This window comes from Heptranchias perlo, chromosome 19 (assembly GCF_035084215.1).
Source record: "Heptranchias perlo isolate sHepPer1 chromosome 19, sHepPer1.hap1, whole genome shotgun sequence".
NCBI classification, from domain to species: Eukaryota; Metazoa; Chordata; class Chondrichthyes; order Hexanchiformes; family Hexanchidae; genus Heptranchias; species Heptranchias perlo.
Genome location: NC_090343.1, coordinates 21290313 through 21309277, shown reverse-complemented (window position 1 = coordinate 21309277; position 18965 = coordinate 21290313). Strand labels below are relative to the sequence as shown.

At 40.1% G+C, this 18965-nt stretch overlaps 1 protein-coding gene across 3 annotated transcripts in view; it reads right to left on the bottom strand.

Annotated features, from left to right (window-relative positions):
- Window positions 1-915: 915 nt before the first annotated feature.
- Window positions 916-18965, bottom strand: part of LOC137335219 (transcription elongation factor A protein 1-like) — a 43572-nt gene continuing 25522 nt past the window's right edge. For 2 of the 3 annotated variants that reach the window (XM_068000452.1, XM_068000453.1), the window contains exons 6-10: window positions 12274-12330; window positions 10235-10389; window positions 6482-6628; window positions 3777-3848; window positions 916-1232 (exon numbers count right to left, since the gene is read on the bottom strand). In XM_068000452.1, the coding sequence (XP_067856553.1) occupies window positions 1224-1232; window positions 3777-3848; window positions 6482-6628; window positions 10235-10389; window positions 12274-12330 (440 nt within the window). In that variant the 3' untranslated portion in view covers window positions 916-1223. The remainder of the gene's footprint in view (window positions 1233-3776; window positions 3849-6481; window positions 6629-10234; window positions 10390-12273; window positions 12331-18965) is intronic. The other variant, XM_068000454.1, reaches the window with a different exon arrangement.

Genomic DNA, 18965 nt, shown 5'->3' with positions numbered 1-18965 from the left:
TTGGCTTCCTCATTGCAAGACAGCTGGGACATTATGAGGCAAGAACTTGTAGAATTCCCCAGCATAGTCTGCCTCACTCAATGTACTAGTCTTATCCTCGAGAATGTTGGTGCTCAGGAATGAGAGAATCAGGTTGTACATAGATATATAAAAAATCCTAGTGCATCTGCTGACCTGAATTTCTGGTATAAACTAGTCATTTCTTTAACTTCATTGCATTTTCATTGCATTTGACCATTCCAAAATGTACAGGCAACAAAATTGTCTGTACAAATGTTGCTTCTACAGCATTCGCCATCACCAAAGGAAAAGACTCAATAAAAGGAAAGAATCTTAAGAGAACTGGACATTTGAACTCAAAGTCTAAAGCCAAAAATACAGTTTTGAAAATAACTGCACTTGCATGAGAACCAGTTTGCAAAATGAACTGAACATAGCATGAGGGAGTAGTACTTGAAGTCATAGGAATCATTGGGATGCATTGAGTCATCCCATCATACATCAGATGTTCTTCTTGTAGGCTAGTTTTAATAGTTATGGTGTATGGTGAACCACTGAAGAAAATTAATCTGCTTCAACATGAGTTATGGCACTTTTTCTTTTACAATAAAGTAACAATTACATCGAACACCCCAAAAATCTTTAGTGAATTTTTCTAAAGTACATTTCACAATTTATCTAAAGTTTATATTTCTTACTAGTAACATCAACTACACTAAATACAGAGTTGTGATGGTGGTAACTATTGATTTTCTGTAAGTATATCATTTTCTACTTAGTGGTTTTTACAACTTCAGTACAAAAATGAGAAAATGTAAAAGGAAATAGAAAAATTTACAAATATGGAAGCAATGGGTTGCTGTGAACAATCATCACATTTTAATTAAAAAATGATCTCTAGACAGATCCATCCCATACTAGTAATGGCATTTTATTACCGAAACCTAAATTATATAAAGAAGTCTTAAAACACATGGAAGTGAAATGCAACTTGCCTTACCATACAATGCATTAATTAACAAAGACTCTCAATTAGAGTATCTGTATAATTTTAGAATACGTAAACTGAGTTTCAAAGGAGTATACTTGCATCAAAGATTATTTACTTTACAACAATATATGTAACAAAATGTGAGATTTAATATACATGATGATCCTTTATAATTTAGAAATTTCATTTACTGGTCCAGCTGCGTCTCCAACAATGGTCTTCTGAATTTTTATTAACAGAACTGAAAAAAAAGATCATTGTTAGATACTGTTTTACTGTAAAGTAATCAATAAATTCAATAAACTGATTATATAGAATACCAGATTAAGACTGAATTATTAAAAAACTACAATATATATAAAAAATCTTGTGTACAGTGCAGACTTCCTGTGAGATGTCTGTTTGACCCCTCTCCATCATGCTTCATTGCACTCAAATTTATTTTAATATAGGCAATTCCTTTTGCTTACCTGATTAGCCAATTCTAACAAATTGAACCTTTAGCCCCAACTCCCACTTGGTCCCAAACAACCCATCAGAAGGAAGTAATCTCGTTGTTTTGATCAATGAATACCACCTCCTTTTATCACTAACATGTGCTCAACCAAAAATAATGAAATAGAGTACTCAAATAAATGAGTAAATACCCAGTCTGACTACTCTCAATCTGCCACCGGGCTTTCACAATCATTGCTCAGATCTTTATTTCAGGTATGTGTCTGGTAATTTAAACAACCCTTATTCAGAATTCCCCACTATGATCTACAAACTGCCTTTAAGTTCATTATGCGCTTACTTCAACTTTACTTTCTTTGCTGATCAAACCCAGGTCACACCAGAGGAGCAGGTGTAGGAAAGTCAGAGTTGGTGAGCTGGTGCAGGACATCAGAGCACAGCTCTGGTTCAGGTGGAAAAGGACCAGAGAAATGATTTGACTCAAGCACAACATGAGAAATAGCACTGATTCCAAGCTCCCGCCTGTGACCTGACAACCATCTTAAGTTCTCTCAAATGCTTCCTGCGCTTTTACTATAATTTCCGACAGTGAGCACACCAAGCACTTTAAAAGAACTTAAAGTCGATTCTCATCACTATTTCTCCTGCCACATCAGAGTTGCCCATTTTCTCTGCTCCTCTTCTACCAGAGCCACTGGCCTCTTCCACCTTCCCCAACCTTTAGCTCCCTCACACCCTAATGCCCGCTCCTCTCCCACTCCCCACCTTCCCTACAGGCCTAACAACTTTTTCTCTTATAGCGCAGCAACCCCAAAACCACACATGAAACTGAAGCTAATTATGCAAATAAAAATAAATCCTGCCTGTAAAGTAAACTCAATCTGCACCATGGAGCCACTGCATCCGCCATCACCAATCCACAGCTTCAACAAAAATATTCAATTCTATACCCACTCCACACAGCCACTCATCCTGCACTCTACCCACGCTACCTGATCACAAATTCACCCCCTTTCCCCCAAAATAATTTCAGTCCTTAACATTAATCTATCATTTTTGTAAAGAAATTCTAAATAATTTTCTTTTGATTTAAAACAAAGTTTCAATCACATCCTATTTCCTCCAAACCCACATTTAACATCACAAACTCTATGGTCCCAATATTTACGGGAAGGTGGGGGGGGGAAAGTGCGGTAGCCTGGGAAAAACCCAACAACCCGGAGGCCCTGCTGAATTTAATGGCAGGGTTTGTTTCTTCCATTTCCCGCAGGTCAAATTGACAGGCTGGCCAGTTGCTGGATTGGAAAACCAATGGCAGGGGCCGCAGCTGGGGACGGGAGGGGGGAGGGAGCGAGAGATCAGGGCTTAGGGGGTGGAGGGGGAAGTCGATCACGGGAGGGCGGGAGCAATCTTAAAAAAGAAAAAAGAATCTGGATCGTACAGAGTGGGTGCCAGGAATTTAGAAGTTTCTACAACTGCCTGCCAATTGGCTTCAGGAGTTTACATGCTGCTACAATTACCTGGATATGCCCGTTGTGATTATTTCCCCACAGGGAATACCAGAGCAATGGCCTTAAAGGGATAGACCAGGTCTTTCATAGCTCCACCTTAGCTGCTAAACATCATAATTGTATGCCACATTCCACACTACATAAGCAACACCATAGGAGATGTTAGTTTTTCAGAATGTTTTAAACTGTTCATATCTGAAACATTTTTCTAAACACCAAGGGTATTTCTTGTTAATAAGGGTCACAAGACAATATAAATGGCATGATAACATATTCAGTGTGGGATCACCTTGATCTGAATTGATGGCTATCAAGTAGCATAAATGGCTTTACAATTGCAAAACAGGTCCTCCATATTTTTTTTTAAAATCCTGTTTCTCCTTCCCCCAACCCATTTCTCCCCTCTTGACAGCAGCAACGTTTGTTTATGGTACTAAACCATGGGAACCAGCAGCCCTCTAGTACCCACTCAAGTAGTTACTCTTCATGTTTGAGACTAGATAGTATGTCAGCAGGCTACTCCACAATGAGAGACATCACAATCCTGCCTCATCCAGCACCTACAGGCATGCACTTTCCACTAAGGGTTCCTGGATATTAGGAAACTTGACTGATTATTAAAACTTTTTAGCCAGGGATTCTAAGGTCGATTCTAATGCCAGAGCTGAGATCAGCTAACTCAGTACAGATGGTACCTGGGTCCTTTCTGGAATGGCACAATAAAATGGCAATCAGTTACCCACTGGGAGACTCTAATGAAATATAAGTGCTGATACATATATTTTACAAAATTAATTAGCTACAATAGGAAATCGTACCTTCCATCTGTTGCCACATTCATTGCAAAAAACAAATGTAGTCATAGGTTCATCAGCGCTCCGTGTCTGAACCTGAAGAAAGATGAGAGAAAAGATACATCATAAAATGGCCTTTTTCATAAAAGGGCAACATTTCAATTCCCATAAGTGGTAAAACTGATTAAATCAAATCAGTTTCTACTTGTCAAAGATGTGAACTGCAACCTCTTCAGCAAATCTACTTTATCAACTCATTTTGAAGGATTCCATTTTAATCATTGGTCACTGGAAGCAGAACATATCAAAAACAGAAACAGATATGCTCTGCAGGGATCTTGCCTTCTTCACAGTAAATAGATTAGACAAGAATGAACTGAAGGATAAAAATATACATTGGTACATATCTAAGACTAGTTAGTTACTTATTTACCTCAAGAGTTTTATTCAACTTTAAGTGCACTTTTATTTATAAATACCAAATGAGAATAATAATTTAGCAAATCTATCACTGTTTCTCCATAAAAATGAAGTGTTAATTTCAATTCAAGTGTTTTTCTTTAAATATTTTAAGTCTAATACTGACCTTGTAAAAAAAAAATGAAGATTAAAACAATTTTTAAAGCAGACCCGAAAATAAATGACAGACTAAAACTAGAACCTGGCTCATGTGGTTGGTCAAAGATTTAAACAGAAATACATAAAAATTACAACACGGAAGCAGGTCATTCGGGCCAACAAGTCGGTCTTTACTCTCCTCGTGAACAGAGTCTTAATCACATCTACCCACCCTGTTCTCATATCCTTTCAACTCCCTTTCTTTCATGTTTGAGTAACATGAGATTCTGGTTAATAATCTAAACAATATTAGGCCATAATTATCTTTGATATCTACAGAATTGGACCAATAAATTTTACTTGTACAGCATTTTATTTGTATAGCAAACTTTAAAAATACATTTCTAAATAAATTGGACATCAATACCACCACTCTTGTTATTACAGTTAAATGCTCTCTGGATTCATTCAGTGCAGAAAGTCTTTATAGGGCCGACTCAGTGATCCTGGCTAAAAATCACTGGAACCACTAAAACAGTGCAAATCCCACACTGGTGAGAGTGATGATGTAAAGCCAGCTCAAGGATTTCATTTGAATATACTTCCTGGACAGTTTGAGGCTTGCACAGAAAATGTAATGAAGGAGATGCCAAAGAATGCTGGAAGCACACAGTCCATTAGGATTTGCTGCTCAAAATCAATGGGAAGTGGCTACTTAAACATTTAGCTACATACATAGGGATAAAATGTTGGAGGGTTCACAGAAATTTTCAGCCTTTGTATGGTGGAAGAAACGATGAGCGAGGCCAAAAGGATGGTCAGCCCAACATGAAAGCACAAAAAGGAGACTGTGGACAAACGTCCGAGCAGAACTGCCCATGAATCCATTTGACGGCTGGCAAAGTGAATGTGCTGCGGCACAAGGTGGCTGTGAGAAAGTGTACCTTGTTTGGCACTCCCCATAGGATGCCAGTGCACCATGCCCGGTAGGAGGCAGCATTCCAGTTCAATGCTGGTTACAGTACCTGGGAACAGATGCACAAGAAGAGGGCACTCTAAGAAACTTGGCAAAGTAGGGCTAACCAACAGTACTGGGTAACAGGTAAATGGCTTGAGATTCCAAGCCACAAATTTGTCAACCTGTTTAGTTTGTAGTTCATCCATGTTATATCCTTGCCGAACCCTACAATTCTTTCAGTATCCATACCTCAGCAGAGCACAAGATGAAACATACAATTGAAAGCCTCATCGCATTCACATCTTCATACATTATAATACAAACATGATAATTTCTGACACCCAGATTGGGGGGTATGACAGCCATCAGTAACCCACTGTACTTAGGAAATGCACCAGTGCAGTGTCACTGGGTAGCTATGTACTGCTAATCAGGGAAGGAGATGAAAGTGCTGGCTATGATGAGTAACACATCAGTCATCTATTCGATCCTTTTGTGGGCAGCACATTACTTAATACTGCAGTGCTGACTGGGAATGACAATTGAGGTCCTCTAGTAGTGCCATTCCTATGCTGCGAGTTGACTGAAAGTGTCCTTGAAGCAGATGGTAAAGCTCTCCCCTGATGATACAGAACAAGCTGAGGCTGTTGTCATTGGTAATTAGTAGGTAGGTGTGCAGAAATGGTCTGGGGCCTGTTTATCTTCCTGGCTTGCCTTCTTTCATCTTGTATTACCTCAAACATGAAATACCGCATTGGAGATGCTTTAAAAACAAGCTTGAGAGAAAAAAAATGGTCCCCAAATTTTTGGGGGGAGAAAAATAAAAATGTATCAAATATGGAAAAATTGTTTTAAAAAAAACAATAAAAATAAAAACCTACAAAAACAATTTAAGAGCTTCTACATCCACAGAGTTTCCCTTACTTTCAAATCCAAATAGACATTGGAAGCGAAAAAAAAGCAAACTTGGCAAAAATACCACAAAACTGTCCTTTGTGTACAAGTAAATCATCGAATCTGAGGCCTTCATTAGGCTAGTGCATGAAATGGGTGAAGGTATTACAGCTTACTAAATACAGAAAGGCACTGAGTTGTAGGCTGAAAGGAATTGGTTCTAGACTTGCTCTCCCAATTTAACAGTCCCTCTGCATAATTTATGCACCAATGCACAGGACCATTTAAATCGGCCCTCATATGTCGACACCACTCTTACCTGTGTATAAGTACAGTTTTTCTTCTTGCACTTTCCACAAGTGAAGAGATCAGTTTCGGTACCACTAGTCTTGGCCATCTGATGTTCTCTGATAGCTTCATTTGTTAAGGCCTTCCGAATCTCTCTCAGCTCGTCACTTGCCATTTCCTTTATTTTTTGTTGGAAAAGAATCAGAAGGTAAAATATACTGCATAAAAATTTCTGAGCCCAGGTTACATGGATTTCAAATAACTCTTATAAAAATGGCTCAAAATGAGTTTTCCTTAAAAATATTCTTCCAATATAATAGTTTTATCCCTTCAAACTACAGGATACCAAAATGTGCTTGTGTAAAAATCCCTACCTGGTAGAAAATGTGTCTAATTTCAATGTCGATTTTTAGCCCAATGTATTTCAGATGTGAAATGACCACTGCATTTTATCTATTTTGATAAGATTGTAAAGATGATCAGAGGTAACAGATTCTAAGGAATGGGATATGCTGCAAGTACAACTGGCTGACTAGATGCAGGAGGTTTGGCTTGGTGCTTTTTAAGGTGTGGGGGAGGGGGAAGAAAATCAACGTTCTTGATCAGACGTCCACATAAGAATAGAGGAGTAATGCGGACATCAGTATACAAATGTGGTGGTATCATCAGACACATCAGGATCCAAACTGCTCATAGGTTTCAACACTTTTTTCGATCCATAAGCTCCACTGTAATTTAACTGTACATCTCAATCCAGAATGCAAACCAATTTTTTGAAACCATTATTCCCCCTTTCTGTTATAGTTCCCACATGAAATTTACCACCAAAGTAAAAGCAAATTCCTGTAAAGAACTCCATTGCTTGGGAATAGCAGGGGTATAATTTAACCTTTCTACACCTATTCAAGATAAATGAAATCTTAATTATGTTTCTACTTCACCTTAATCACACGGCAGCCACCTTTTAAATCACAATGAGGTCAGGGTTGCAAAATTCAAAATGGTGTCACCTCCAACATGCGTAGTGGGATCACTACATCTTTTGATTGTCACAGCCGATTTTCAAAGGAAAAACACACAGAAGAATTGAGATATTGGTAAGTATTTAGTGTATTTGCAATTTCCTTGCAGTAAGTGTTTTCAATACCAAATCACTATGTATTTCATATCTGGTTTAGATGCGGCAGTAATCTAGCCCCCCTAATTTAGAGCAAAATGTTTAGGACACTAAGAAATTCACCCTAGCTGGCAATCCCAAAGTATCTGGCGGTTGGCTTTGCTGCTTATATAAAAAAAACAATGAGGGAGAAATTCCTTTAGGCCTGTTTTCGAGCGCAAAACAGTTGGCACGCTTGAAGCATGCATCTGAAATTAGGCCTCAGGCTTCATCAACATAATTCTGGCGAGCTGGGGATACCAATTGGGTGTCCCGATGCAGCTCACCAGTTTTGAGGACATTGGGCCAGCCGCCCTCAGGTAGGTCTGGGACCTGGGGTGGGGGGGGCAATTTCCGATCGAGGTCGTGACACAGACATTAGGCCCACTTGTGCATGCTACTAAAGGGCCTAACACCCAGATCAGGCCACGGTCGGTCGGTCTGGCCTGAACCAATATGGCATCGGACATATCCCTGGCATTGTTTGGGCACAGGACAAAACCCTGCAAAATTGGTGCTTTTTGGCCTCCAAATTCAGCACCCGAAAAATGGGCACGACAGGGTCAAATTTCGACCCAAATATTACAACAATGAAAAAGCAGGGTATGTACAAGTATCCGGCAATGGATCAATCTTCAATTAAATACAACTTGTGCGGAGTGAACAGCCTCCGTAGTCTTGAGTATGGGCATATTCAACACTTCAAATCATATCTAGAGGGCAATCAAACAGCATGGTGCACCAGGAGCATAGGTATAGGATAAAGGTGAAGAGAAAGCACGAAAGATAGGGAAACTGTGATTAGTAGGAGTTAAAAATATATAAAACAAAGTAGAGAGTGGACTGCAAGACATGGGAGAGATTCAGAATGAGATCAAGAATTGACTAGAAAAATGCCTTAATGTATATGTGTGTGCGTGCTTTTTTTTTGGGGGGGGGGGGGGGGGGGGGGGAGTTAATTAAATTGGTATGGTAATGCAAGCTGAGACCATTACTGTATAATTTTGAGATAAATCTGTACAGTATAAGTAAAGGAAAGGACTTGCATTTATAAAGTGTCTTTCATAACCTCAGGACATCCCAAAGCACTTTAAATCCAATAAAGTACTTTTGAAGCGTTGTCACTGTTGCAATGTAGGGAAACGCGGCAGCCAATTTGCGCACAACAGCAATGAGATACATGCTCAGATAAGTGATGGTGATTGAGGGATCAATATTGGCTAGGGCACCGGGAGAACTCCCTCACCTCCTCTTCTTCGAATAATGCCATGGGTTCTTTTACGTCTACCTGAGGGGGCAGATCTGGCTTTGGTTTTATGTCTCACCCGAAAGATGGCACTGCCAACAGCGCAGCACTCCCTCAGTACTGCACTGAAGTGTCAACCTGGATTTTGTGCTCAAGTCCTAGAGTTGGGCCCACAACCTTCTGACCTAGAGGCGATAGTGGTACCATTGAACTGAGGAGATAAATATCTGACTAGAAGAACTATAATTTAATGTCGGTTAAGAAGTGGTCTGCTTTTGAATGTAATCTAGAGCTTCCTCCATACATGTAGGAACTATGAGGGAACTAGCCAAGCACTTAACATGAGGGCACTCAAAACAGCAGCTAACTCCCTCAAATCTTAGCATGTGACATAGTGCTGGCTACACTTGCAAAATAGAAAATTCTCTCAAGCATTATAAATGTTGTACAAAATAAATTATAACAAATTTGTAATGCCCACAATCTCGTTCCCAATATATATTTAATGACAAATCAAAACCCTGCCAACAGTAGCCCTGGTTAAAAGAAAACTGGCAACTATTTTGAAATCAATAATATTTCAGACAACATCTGCAAGTTACTATAAATATCTAACATAGGCCCTGTGCAATCCCTTTGTGAATTTGGATATCTGGGAAAACCTGAATTACATCCAAAAACCACCTGGTCTGGAGAGAGACTGTCATTCATAAAACTTTTGAATGGTGCATTAGAAAGAGAGAGAAACATTTCAAATCACTAAAACTGTTCTTTTTTAAAAAAAAGTCTATAAATGCTTAGCTTCAATTATGCATTTGTTTATATTAACAACTTAAACTAGTAAAATCATGATGAAAATATTTTAATTAACACACACTGCAATTTGCAAATGGCCCATCCCATTCAATAAAATCTAGTCACACAAAGCAGCACTACAAGTCAGTATGTAACCAATGGGAAACCACTTTTAGTACACTATTTATAGTGTGACAGCAACATCTAGTGGCAGATAATTAATACAGGGTTTAATCATAATGCATCAAGCTTCTATAAAAGAATGAACTGGATTGGTAGAACGGCCTCCCTTGTCTGTAATTATCTTTGTGATATTTAGATTAGAAAGGAAAGTGAAATCCATTGAAAAATATTCTTGATTGCTCATGAATTTAAAGCGAGTGTGTTAGACACTTTCTACAATTTTAGCATCCTCTGTGGTAAGAAAAACTGTGTTGAGTATTTTCAGTAAAGCTTATGTTGGCAGTAGTGGCTTGGTACATCGACTCTGGTAGACATCTTTGCATCATTAGAAGAGGGGCCTTGATTTTGTCTACTTGGAAAATAAATTATAATGTTGAACAATCATAGTAATAATATAGTCTTACCTCAGCAGTCATTCTTGCAATCTGTTCTGCTGAAATATTTCCACAGAGAACATTCTTCCTTAAGTTGGGGTTCTTTGTGTCTTTTAGGTTAGCTATCCTGCTTCTCACTCGGTTTTTGTATTTCATATCTGTATTGCCCATCTCTTGGAATACAAGTATCAATTAAATTAAGGAGCCATAGCCAAAGTTCGATACAACAATCAGTGAACCAGTACTTTCATTTTTAGCTCAACTCTACTGCAATGGTGTCAAATTCCAAAGAATATTGGCCCATATGAGATGGAATTAGTCACAGAAACCATTAAATCTCAGTTCATTCTATTTTTTTGGTTTGGAAGACAAACCATCTGTGTCTATCCTTTTTACTCTGACTCTTGCAGCTGTCCCTTTGTGAACTCCTCTGATGGCTGTTAATAAAGGCAACACATAACAGCCATATAGCCCAGAGGCAACAGCTTTGATTCACCACTTGAACTGAATTAGGTGATCTCAGCCAGGGTGGCAACAACAGTAGTATAACAGCTGGCCTCAGCTTCTACCGGCTAAGGAAGGAAAAATTAGGCAGGGTTCCTACTCCTGATCACTATCAAGTGACCTACCAATGGCGTTGTAAGCGCTATGAATAAAACGAGAGATTTAGGAGTTCAGCACGCACAATCACTGTGGAGCAGCAATCAACAAAGCTCCAGTGACTGCACGGGTTGACCATCAATTCTACCAAAACCGCTTAATTCATCATTAGCTGAACCACAGCAATGGAGGCAAAAACCCCTTAAATTGTTTAAGAAACAGTGGAATGCCATGCTGAAGGACTAGGATCTTTCTGGATGGATGAGCTAAGATGGGTCAATTGCTATTTCCCATCTGTGTATATCTTGTGATCACTGCTGAAAATTGCACACATATGGATGTGGGGTAAGGACGTGTTCAGTCTCCGCTCATAGTTCAATAGTCTGCCAACAATAAATGTCTAGGCTCACACATGAATAAGGACCACACAAACACAGTGCAAGAGGGCAAGCACTGCTCATGCAGGAGACAAAGGGACAGATTTTCCAATTACTACACATAGGCATACTGAATTGGTTGGGCCCAGCAGAGAGAGGAAAATCAGACAGGCTTTGTTACAGGCACGCAATTCTGTCCACCTGATTTTCCTCTATGCACTGCATCCAGGCAATCCAAGCACAATAGGAAAATGTGTCCCAATATCTTTAGAGGAGGAGGGGAATAAAAGCTGGGACACGCTACCCCCTACCCCTAAAAAGCTTTACAATACACTAAATTTGGTCCCTTATATGTTGGCTGTAGCTCTGCATCCAACATTTTTCTAGAAATTAAATCTCTAATGCATTATAATACCACCTCACCACCCCCCAACTTTGCAGAGGTCAACATAAAAGGCTAGTTTTTAACATAAACCAGTAACTGGATTACATTATTGTTTGTGCACTTTACATAGCAATCAACTTAAAGGATCTGATCGTTAATGCTTAAATTTACAAGAGAGACACTCCAATCAACATATACTAAAGGGACTCTGAAGAGTCCACAACTTTTTTGGATGAACAAATCATTACAAATTCTCATTATTAATTTCTATGCACACTTCTGTTAAGTATCTAATTTTATATTTTTGTGCCCATCAAGAGGAGCAATGTTAGTACTGGGGAATGGAGATATTTTACACTTTGAACACCCAATGTTAGCATCCAGCACTCCCACATCAGGTATACAATGGCAATATACAGTAAAGCCCTCTCTGCTGTACTTCAACAATATGCCTTAATCTTCACTTCAAAAGACAAATTCACTTCATCAGTCCCCCTCCTACACCAAATAAAACTTACTGCATGGTTGAACGAGATTGCCAATCTAGTTCCAATTCATGCTGAATTATGGGCAGTTGTGAACTGTGGCTCTATGGCCACTGCCGAAATGAAAGGACAGAATGTTATAATATGCCACTCAAATACCTAGCAAACAAATGTGTTTACTGGACACCATCTGTACAAAAGATATTCACTTAAAAAGGATATTTTCTTCAATTTGTGCTGCCATATGGTCACAGTCAGTCCCTATTGCAACATAATCATCTGCAATCAAGATGCAATTAAAGTCAGAAGCTGGATGTTCTGAACCTGTCCAATTCAGCAGTAAATACAATAGAATCAAACCGCATAAGCAAGAGGAGTTGGTAAGTGCCAAATTGTCTTGCATCTGGATCATGGATACAATTTTTTAGTGCCAAAATATTGAGAAAATACTTGTTGACTTGTTCACACTCAGCAATCCTCTTCAGTTAACACCTTTAATCCAAACATTCCTATAAAATGATTATGTTACTGTTTCTTAATGCTAGAATACTTCAGCAAAATAATACTTGTGTCTCTAAAGCACAGCTATGACAGACTGTTATTGCAAACTGTGTTGGCCAATAGAATGTCTGTTCTCATATCAGTCCAGATTTGGTCTTTCTGGGTAGTCAAATAGTCAAGGAAGCAATGGGGGATGGTCCAAACTTTCAAAAGCCAACAAAATGAATTCCTAGCCTTGTACGGCAACTTGCAAATATGCTTCTCAAAAAGGCTGATTACAGTGGAACATTTTAACATTCAATCACATTTTCAATGTATTTTCTGTCCAAAAAATAACTTCAAAATAAATATTTTTATAGAACATTGGTTTCCATCTGAAATGCTGCCAACTGTCTATTTTCGTATGCAAATTAATTTGCTAGTAGATTAATGAATTACTAATAATACATTTTGTGCTCTTCCAAATTCAAATTATATAATTGCTATTTTGTGGCTCTAATCTGTTAATTAGACTTTTGTACCCAAGTAAAACAATTGTAATGTCTTGTTCAGAACCAGAATCCCAGTTTGTTCTTTTCCTCCACACTATGCAAACCTTTCAAAATTTCGGATAACTTTTAGAATGAGAGCAACATGGTATTTATAATGCTAGATTACTGGATTTAGCAACAATATTGGGGAAAAAGAAAAAAACTGCTTTCAGCTTATTATTAGTAAAATAAAGCACAAGAGTAGCTTCACATTCCTCTTGCATGAATACAAAGGTATCCTTACAACTCAAACATGTATTGTACCAAGATTCACTCGGTAACTGAAATTTCTAAAGAACATCTGAGTAGTCTATATAAATAACTATACACTACTGCAACTAGAATTGTGTGTAATTTTCAGCAGTGAAGTCAAAAATACTGGAATGATCAGTTGTAGTTATTTAGTAAGTAAAACACCTTAGAGAGCCTCCATATATAATTATTTTTTGTCACTGTTTTCACATTTTCATCATAATTAGGAAAGGATAGGAAAACTTAGCCTCTATTGCATTCTTCTAAAGATGGAGGAATTTTATAAACAACTTGCATATATATAGCATCTTTAACATAGGAAAAAATTCCAAGGTGCTTCACAGTAGTGTAACAAGGCAAAAATTGACACCGAGCCAAAGAAGGAGGCATTAGAACAGGTGACAAATGCTTGGTCCAAGAGGTACATTTTAAAGGAGGGTCTTAAAAGAAGGTGGAGACATGGAGAGGTTTAGGGAGGAAACTCCAGAACTCAGGGCCTAGAAGACTGAAGGTACGGCCTCCAAAAGGCGGGGCAAAATGAGGTGGGGGTGCACAAGAGTCCAAAGTTGGAGAGGCACAGAGTGCTTGGAGGTTGTACGGCTGGAGGAGGTTACAGTGATAGGCAAGAGCAAGACCATGGAGGGATTTGAACATAAGGATGAGCATTTTAAAATTGAGGCATTGGTGGACCGGGAGCCAAAGTAAGTCAGTGAGCACAAGGGTAATGGGTGAGCGGGACCTGGCGCGGGTCAGAATATGGACAGCAGTATTTTGGATAAGCTCAAGTTTATGGAGGGTTGAAAATGGGAGGCAGGCTAGGAACACATTGGAATAGTCAAGTTTGGAGGTAACAAAACCATGGATGAGGATTTCAGCAGCAGATAAGCTGAGGTGGGGTGGTGAAGGGCGATGTTACGGAGGTGGAAATAGGCAGTCTTTGTGACGGAGAGGATATGGGGTCGGAAGCTCAGCTCAGGATAAAATAGGATGCCGAGGTTACGAACAGTCTGGTTCAGTGTCCAGCGAGGGAGATGGAATCGGTGGCGGGGGCTGAAGACAATGGCTTTGGGAGATGGAATCGGTGGCGGGGGCTGAAGACAATGGCTTTGGTCTTCCAAGTGTTTAATTGGAGGAAATTACGGCTCATCCAGGACTGGATATCGGACAAGCAATCTGACAACACAGAGGCAGTGGAGGGGTTGAGAGCGGTGGCGGTGAGGTAGTGTCGGGTGTCATCAGCACACATGTGGAACCTGACGTCATATCTTCGGATGATGTCACCGAGGAACAGCATGTAGATGAGAAATAAAAGGCAGCCAAGGATAGAACCGTGGGGGTCTCCAAAGCTAGTGGTGCGGAATGAGAGGGTAAGTAATTGCAGGAGATTCTCTGGCTATGACTGGATAGGTAAGAGTTGAACCAGCGAGGGCAGTCCCACTCAGCTGGACAATCTAGGAAAGGCGTTGGAGGACGATCACTGTGGTTAACCATGTCATAGGCTCGGATCACTTAACTCGTGAGTCTCTCATGGCCTTGCCCACAGTTGTTTGTATTTTGGAGGAAATGAGAGGGGTTACAGTGCCACCTATGAAACAAGCAAGAACAGAAATTATGAGCAAAAAGCAAGATACTGTAAATGCTGGGAATCTCAAATAAAAACAGAAAATAGTGAAAACACTCAGTAGGTCAAGCAGCATCTGTGGCGAGAACATGCCTGAAACATTAACTTGTCCGTTCTCTCCACAGATGCTGCCTGACCTGCTGAGTGTTTCCAGTACTTTGTTTTTAAGAACAGAAGTTGTAATTTTTTATTTAAAAAGGTTACAGCACCATCCTGTGGAGAAATCAAGAATAACAGCCATTATAGCATAAATCATTGATCTCAATGGATGCTACAGCATTACCAACTCAAGGATCTATAATTTTATATCTACTTTATATCTAATTTAGTGCAGGTTACTAGTTCTTGTAGCCTAATTGTTATCACAATCCACTAAGTTTAAGGGTAAGAGCCCAGAAAATAAGAGAAGCAAAATGTCCATAGGATCAGAGCAAATAGATGGCTTGTGTTTAGGATTTGATTTTGGGAAAGGAGATCTCTACAGGGTAGGTGAAAGTTTGAGGGAAACTTGGGTTATTTCCTTAAAGGTCTCTTACATCGATAAAGCACCAAATGTGTGGTATCCATTACAGAGAGTTTATTATATTCATTTTGCATTGGACAATCTACAATACATTAAAAAAACACTTGGGTCTGCATACACTTCCTGTCTGCATCGCTTGACTTTTTGTTGTCATGTTTTTTGTCATGCTTTTGGTCACGCTTTTTGTCAACTTTCTCCCATTATAATTTCCTATGCCCACATTTAATATTTTCACCTACATAAATTGGTCACACTGATTACATTCTCAGAGCTCCGCCGATATCTATTTTCAAAAAGCTGAATTTCCCAAGTGCTTTTTAAACTTTGTTCAAACTTTTAAATTTTACACTTATTTATTGAACATGTATTTAAACATTATATATATTCTGTGCGTTTGTCTCCTCCTGCTCACTGTTTCACCTGAGTAGGGACTGCCAGTGAGGCTGCCACCTATCCTCTGCTTCACATGCAATAAGCGCTCTCCCCCTGCCACATCTCTCTCTCTCCCCCTGCCACATCTCTCTCTCTCCCCCCCCTTCTCCCCCCTTCCCCCACCTTTCACCTTCACCAACTACTTATTGCTTAATTATCAGCTGCCTCTGGCTATTAACTTCTCTCCCCACTGCCCCCCCCACCCCCCGGGTCTGGTCTACACACCACCCACTGCTTGAGGCCATTGTCCCAGAACATCCTCCACCTGCTGGTCCTTAGGCAAGTGGCAACTGCGTTCAGGCAGTCCATTCTGGCACTGCTCCTCACTGCCCTGGCCGATTTGCCTCTCTGCCCACCCATTGTTCAGAGGCCTACGGATTATGGCCGCCGACTGGCCGCCTGTTGTACATCCCTCAGTGGTCAGCCAGTCCATTCTGTCCCCCTCCCCCTAAACTTCTCCAGTGTATAAAGAGCAGTACAATCAGTGCTCTTTATAATTTATCAAATAAAAAAGGTTCATAAAGGTGACGATAAATTTTAAAGAGCATCTCTAAACATGCCCTCTCCAGCAGTCACAAAAATGAATTATCCTGTATCCTACTGTGTTCTCAGCAAAATTTGGAAAATCCAACATCCAGGTAGAATGTTTTTTATTAATTAGTATAATATTAGTATAATTTTAGAAGTGAAAAAAATTGTGGAATAACATACATTGTGTATAAATGTTAAGTAACTGTTGCCATATAGGCACTTTCTCAACTGTAAAGTTTCCTGTATAAACTTACCAGATGCCAAAGCCAAACACGTTTTAGGCATTTATTGTGAATCATTCCATTACGGTAGGTTTTTGCAAACACGTAGGGCATGATTTTAGCTCGGAGCCGGGAATCCAGCGCGTGTGTAGATATTCGCGTGGGGAACCCGGAAGTCATGTCATTGTGTCGCATTCTGCGATCACAACTCAATTGAAAGTAAGTATTTGTGCTTCCGGGTTTCTCATGCGCCAGGCAGCTGGATTGACAGGCTTGCTGCCTGTCGGGAGAGAAAGGAGCCGCAAATCGGAGAGGGCGGAGGAAGAGATCGTGGGCCGTGGAAGAAACAGGGTGGGCCTTGGAGAAGAATCGGGGGGGGGGGGTGGGAGGGTCGGCCGAACACGGGAGTCTTATCACGCCAGGTGAGCTTGTTCAGTCTGGATGAAGCACTCCTGCTCATCCTGGTCCAGTGCAGTGAAATGAAGGCACTCACCTCAAGGAATCGGCCAAATTGGATAAATACTTGAAGGGAAAACATTTACAGGACTATGGGGAAAGAGCAGGAGAATGGGACTTATTGGATAGCCCTTTCAAAGACCCAGCACAGGCACGATGGGCCGAATGGCCTCCTCCTGTGCTGCACCTACTATGATACGATTCTCGCCTGCTTTCACCGGACGTGAATCAGAAGTGATGGGAAACCAGAACAGGTAAGGTTAAATTCGTTTTACATTTCTAATACACAAAAAATTAACTACCTCAACTATCGCAATGAGGTACATTGCCCCTTTAAGTATCAGACAGCCAGATCTAAGTGGGGACGGGACTTTTGCATTTCTGTTGTGCATGCGCATCCAACGTGCCTGGGTTAAATCCAAAAGTGGGCATGCTTGTGCTGGGACGTGATCCCGCTAAAGAATTCAACTATTTTTACTACCCACCTGCCCCCAGCCCACCTGTACTTGGAGTTTAAAATTATCCCCATATAGTGTGGGGTCCCACTGTTAAAGAAATGTCCCAGGTTCAATTCTCCTTCCTTGCCAGGCACATTTGCCTTTGCCTTTCCTGCCTTTCTCCCCTTCTCTCTTTACTCCATCTTACAACCTCCCCTGTTGAAGGATATAATCACAGATGACAGTTTATAGGTAGTTTCTGATATGAATGTGGACACAGAAATTTATAATGGAAGTATAAAAAAAAGACAGAATGTATGACTTCGCACCAGTCCAATTATACCCTAGCATCTAAATCTGCTTAATCTAAAGACTACACTTGGTTTTGACTCCCAGTGAGCAACACTACAGGAGATCAATTAATTCCATTAATATGTATATTTAGATCTGTTTAGTTGAGGTGAATAGCATGGATGCATTTGAAGAGAAGCTAGATAAAGACATGAGGGACATAGGACTAGAAGCTTATGCTGATGGGGTTAGATGAAGAGGAGTGGGAGGAGGCTCGTGTGGAACATAATCATCGGCATGGAGCAGTTGGGCCGAGTGGCCTGTTTCTGTGCTGTACATTCTATGTAATTCCATATAACATTGCTCCATCCACATACCCACTAGTAACTGGTATTTATCTACTGAAAAAATTGCATTTATTTACTATGATTTTGTACTCGCTCACTGACCTGGAGGTATGTTAAAATATACGCTTTAGAAATGCAGACAATGGAGTTACACAAATGCAGAATTACTGGGTGAATCCTGGTACAATACCTTCAGAACAACTGTATAATACAAGTTATTTGCCCTACACTGCTGAGTTGCTTATCACAGCAGTGTTACCATGGGAAGGTAACAAATGGAGGCTCTGCTCCTGATATGGGCAGTAAAATTAATGGGAGAATTTACCATCAGGCTGTTCAGGTTCCTCACAGCTACGAAATCAACAGCTCATTAGTGGAGGTTTCAGAGCAGGTCATCCACTCCCTTGCTGCTGCAAACAGTACATACCCAAGGAAAATAGTTTCATGGTTTTGAGGTCAAGGAAATTAATGAGTTAGACAGAGAAAATAACTTTTGGGGAAGAAGGGGTAATAAAAATAAATCATATCTTGTGTGTCAAGTTATGCATAATGTCAATTTTTATTGAGATGAAGGACCAAGGCTAATAAAGCAGGAAATTGTCATAGAATCATAGAAAGGTTACAGCACGGAAGGAGGCCATTCGGCCCATCGAGTCTGTGCCAGCTCTATGCAAGAGCAATCCAGCTAGTCCCACTCTCCTGCCCTATCCCCATAGCCCTGCAAATTTTTTCCTTTCGTGTACTTATCCAGTTCCCTTTTGAAGGCCATGAT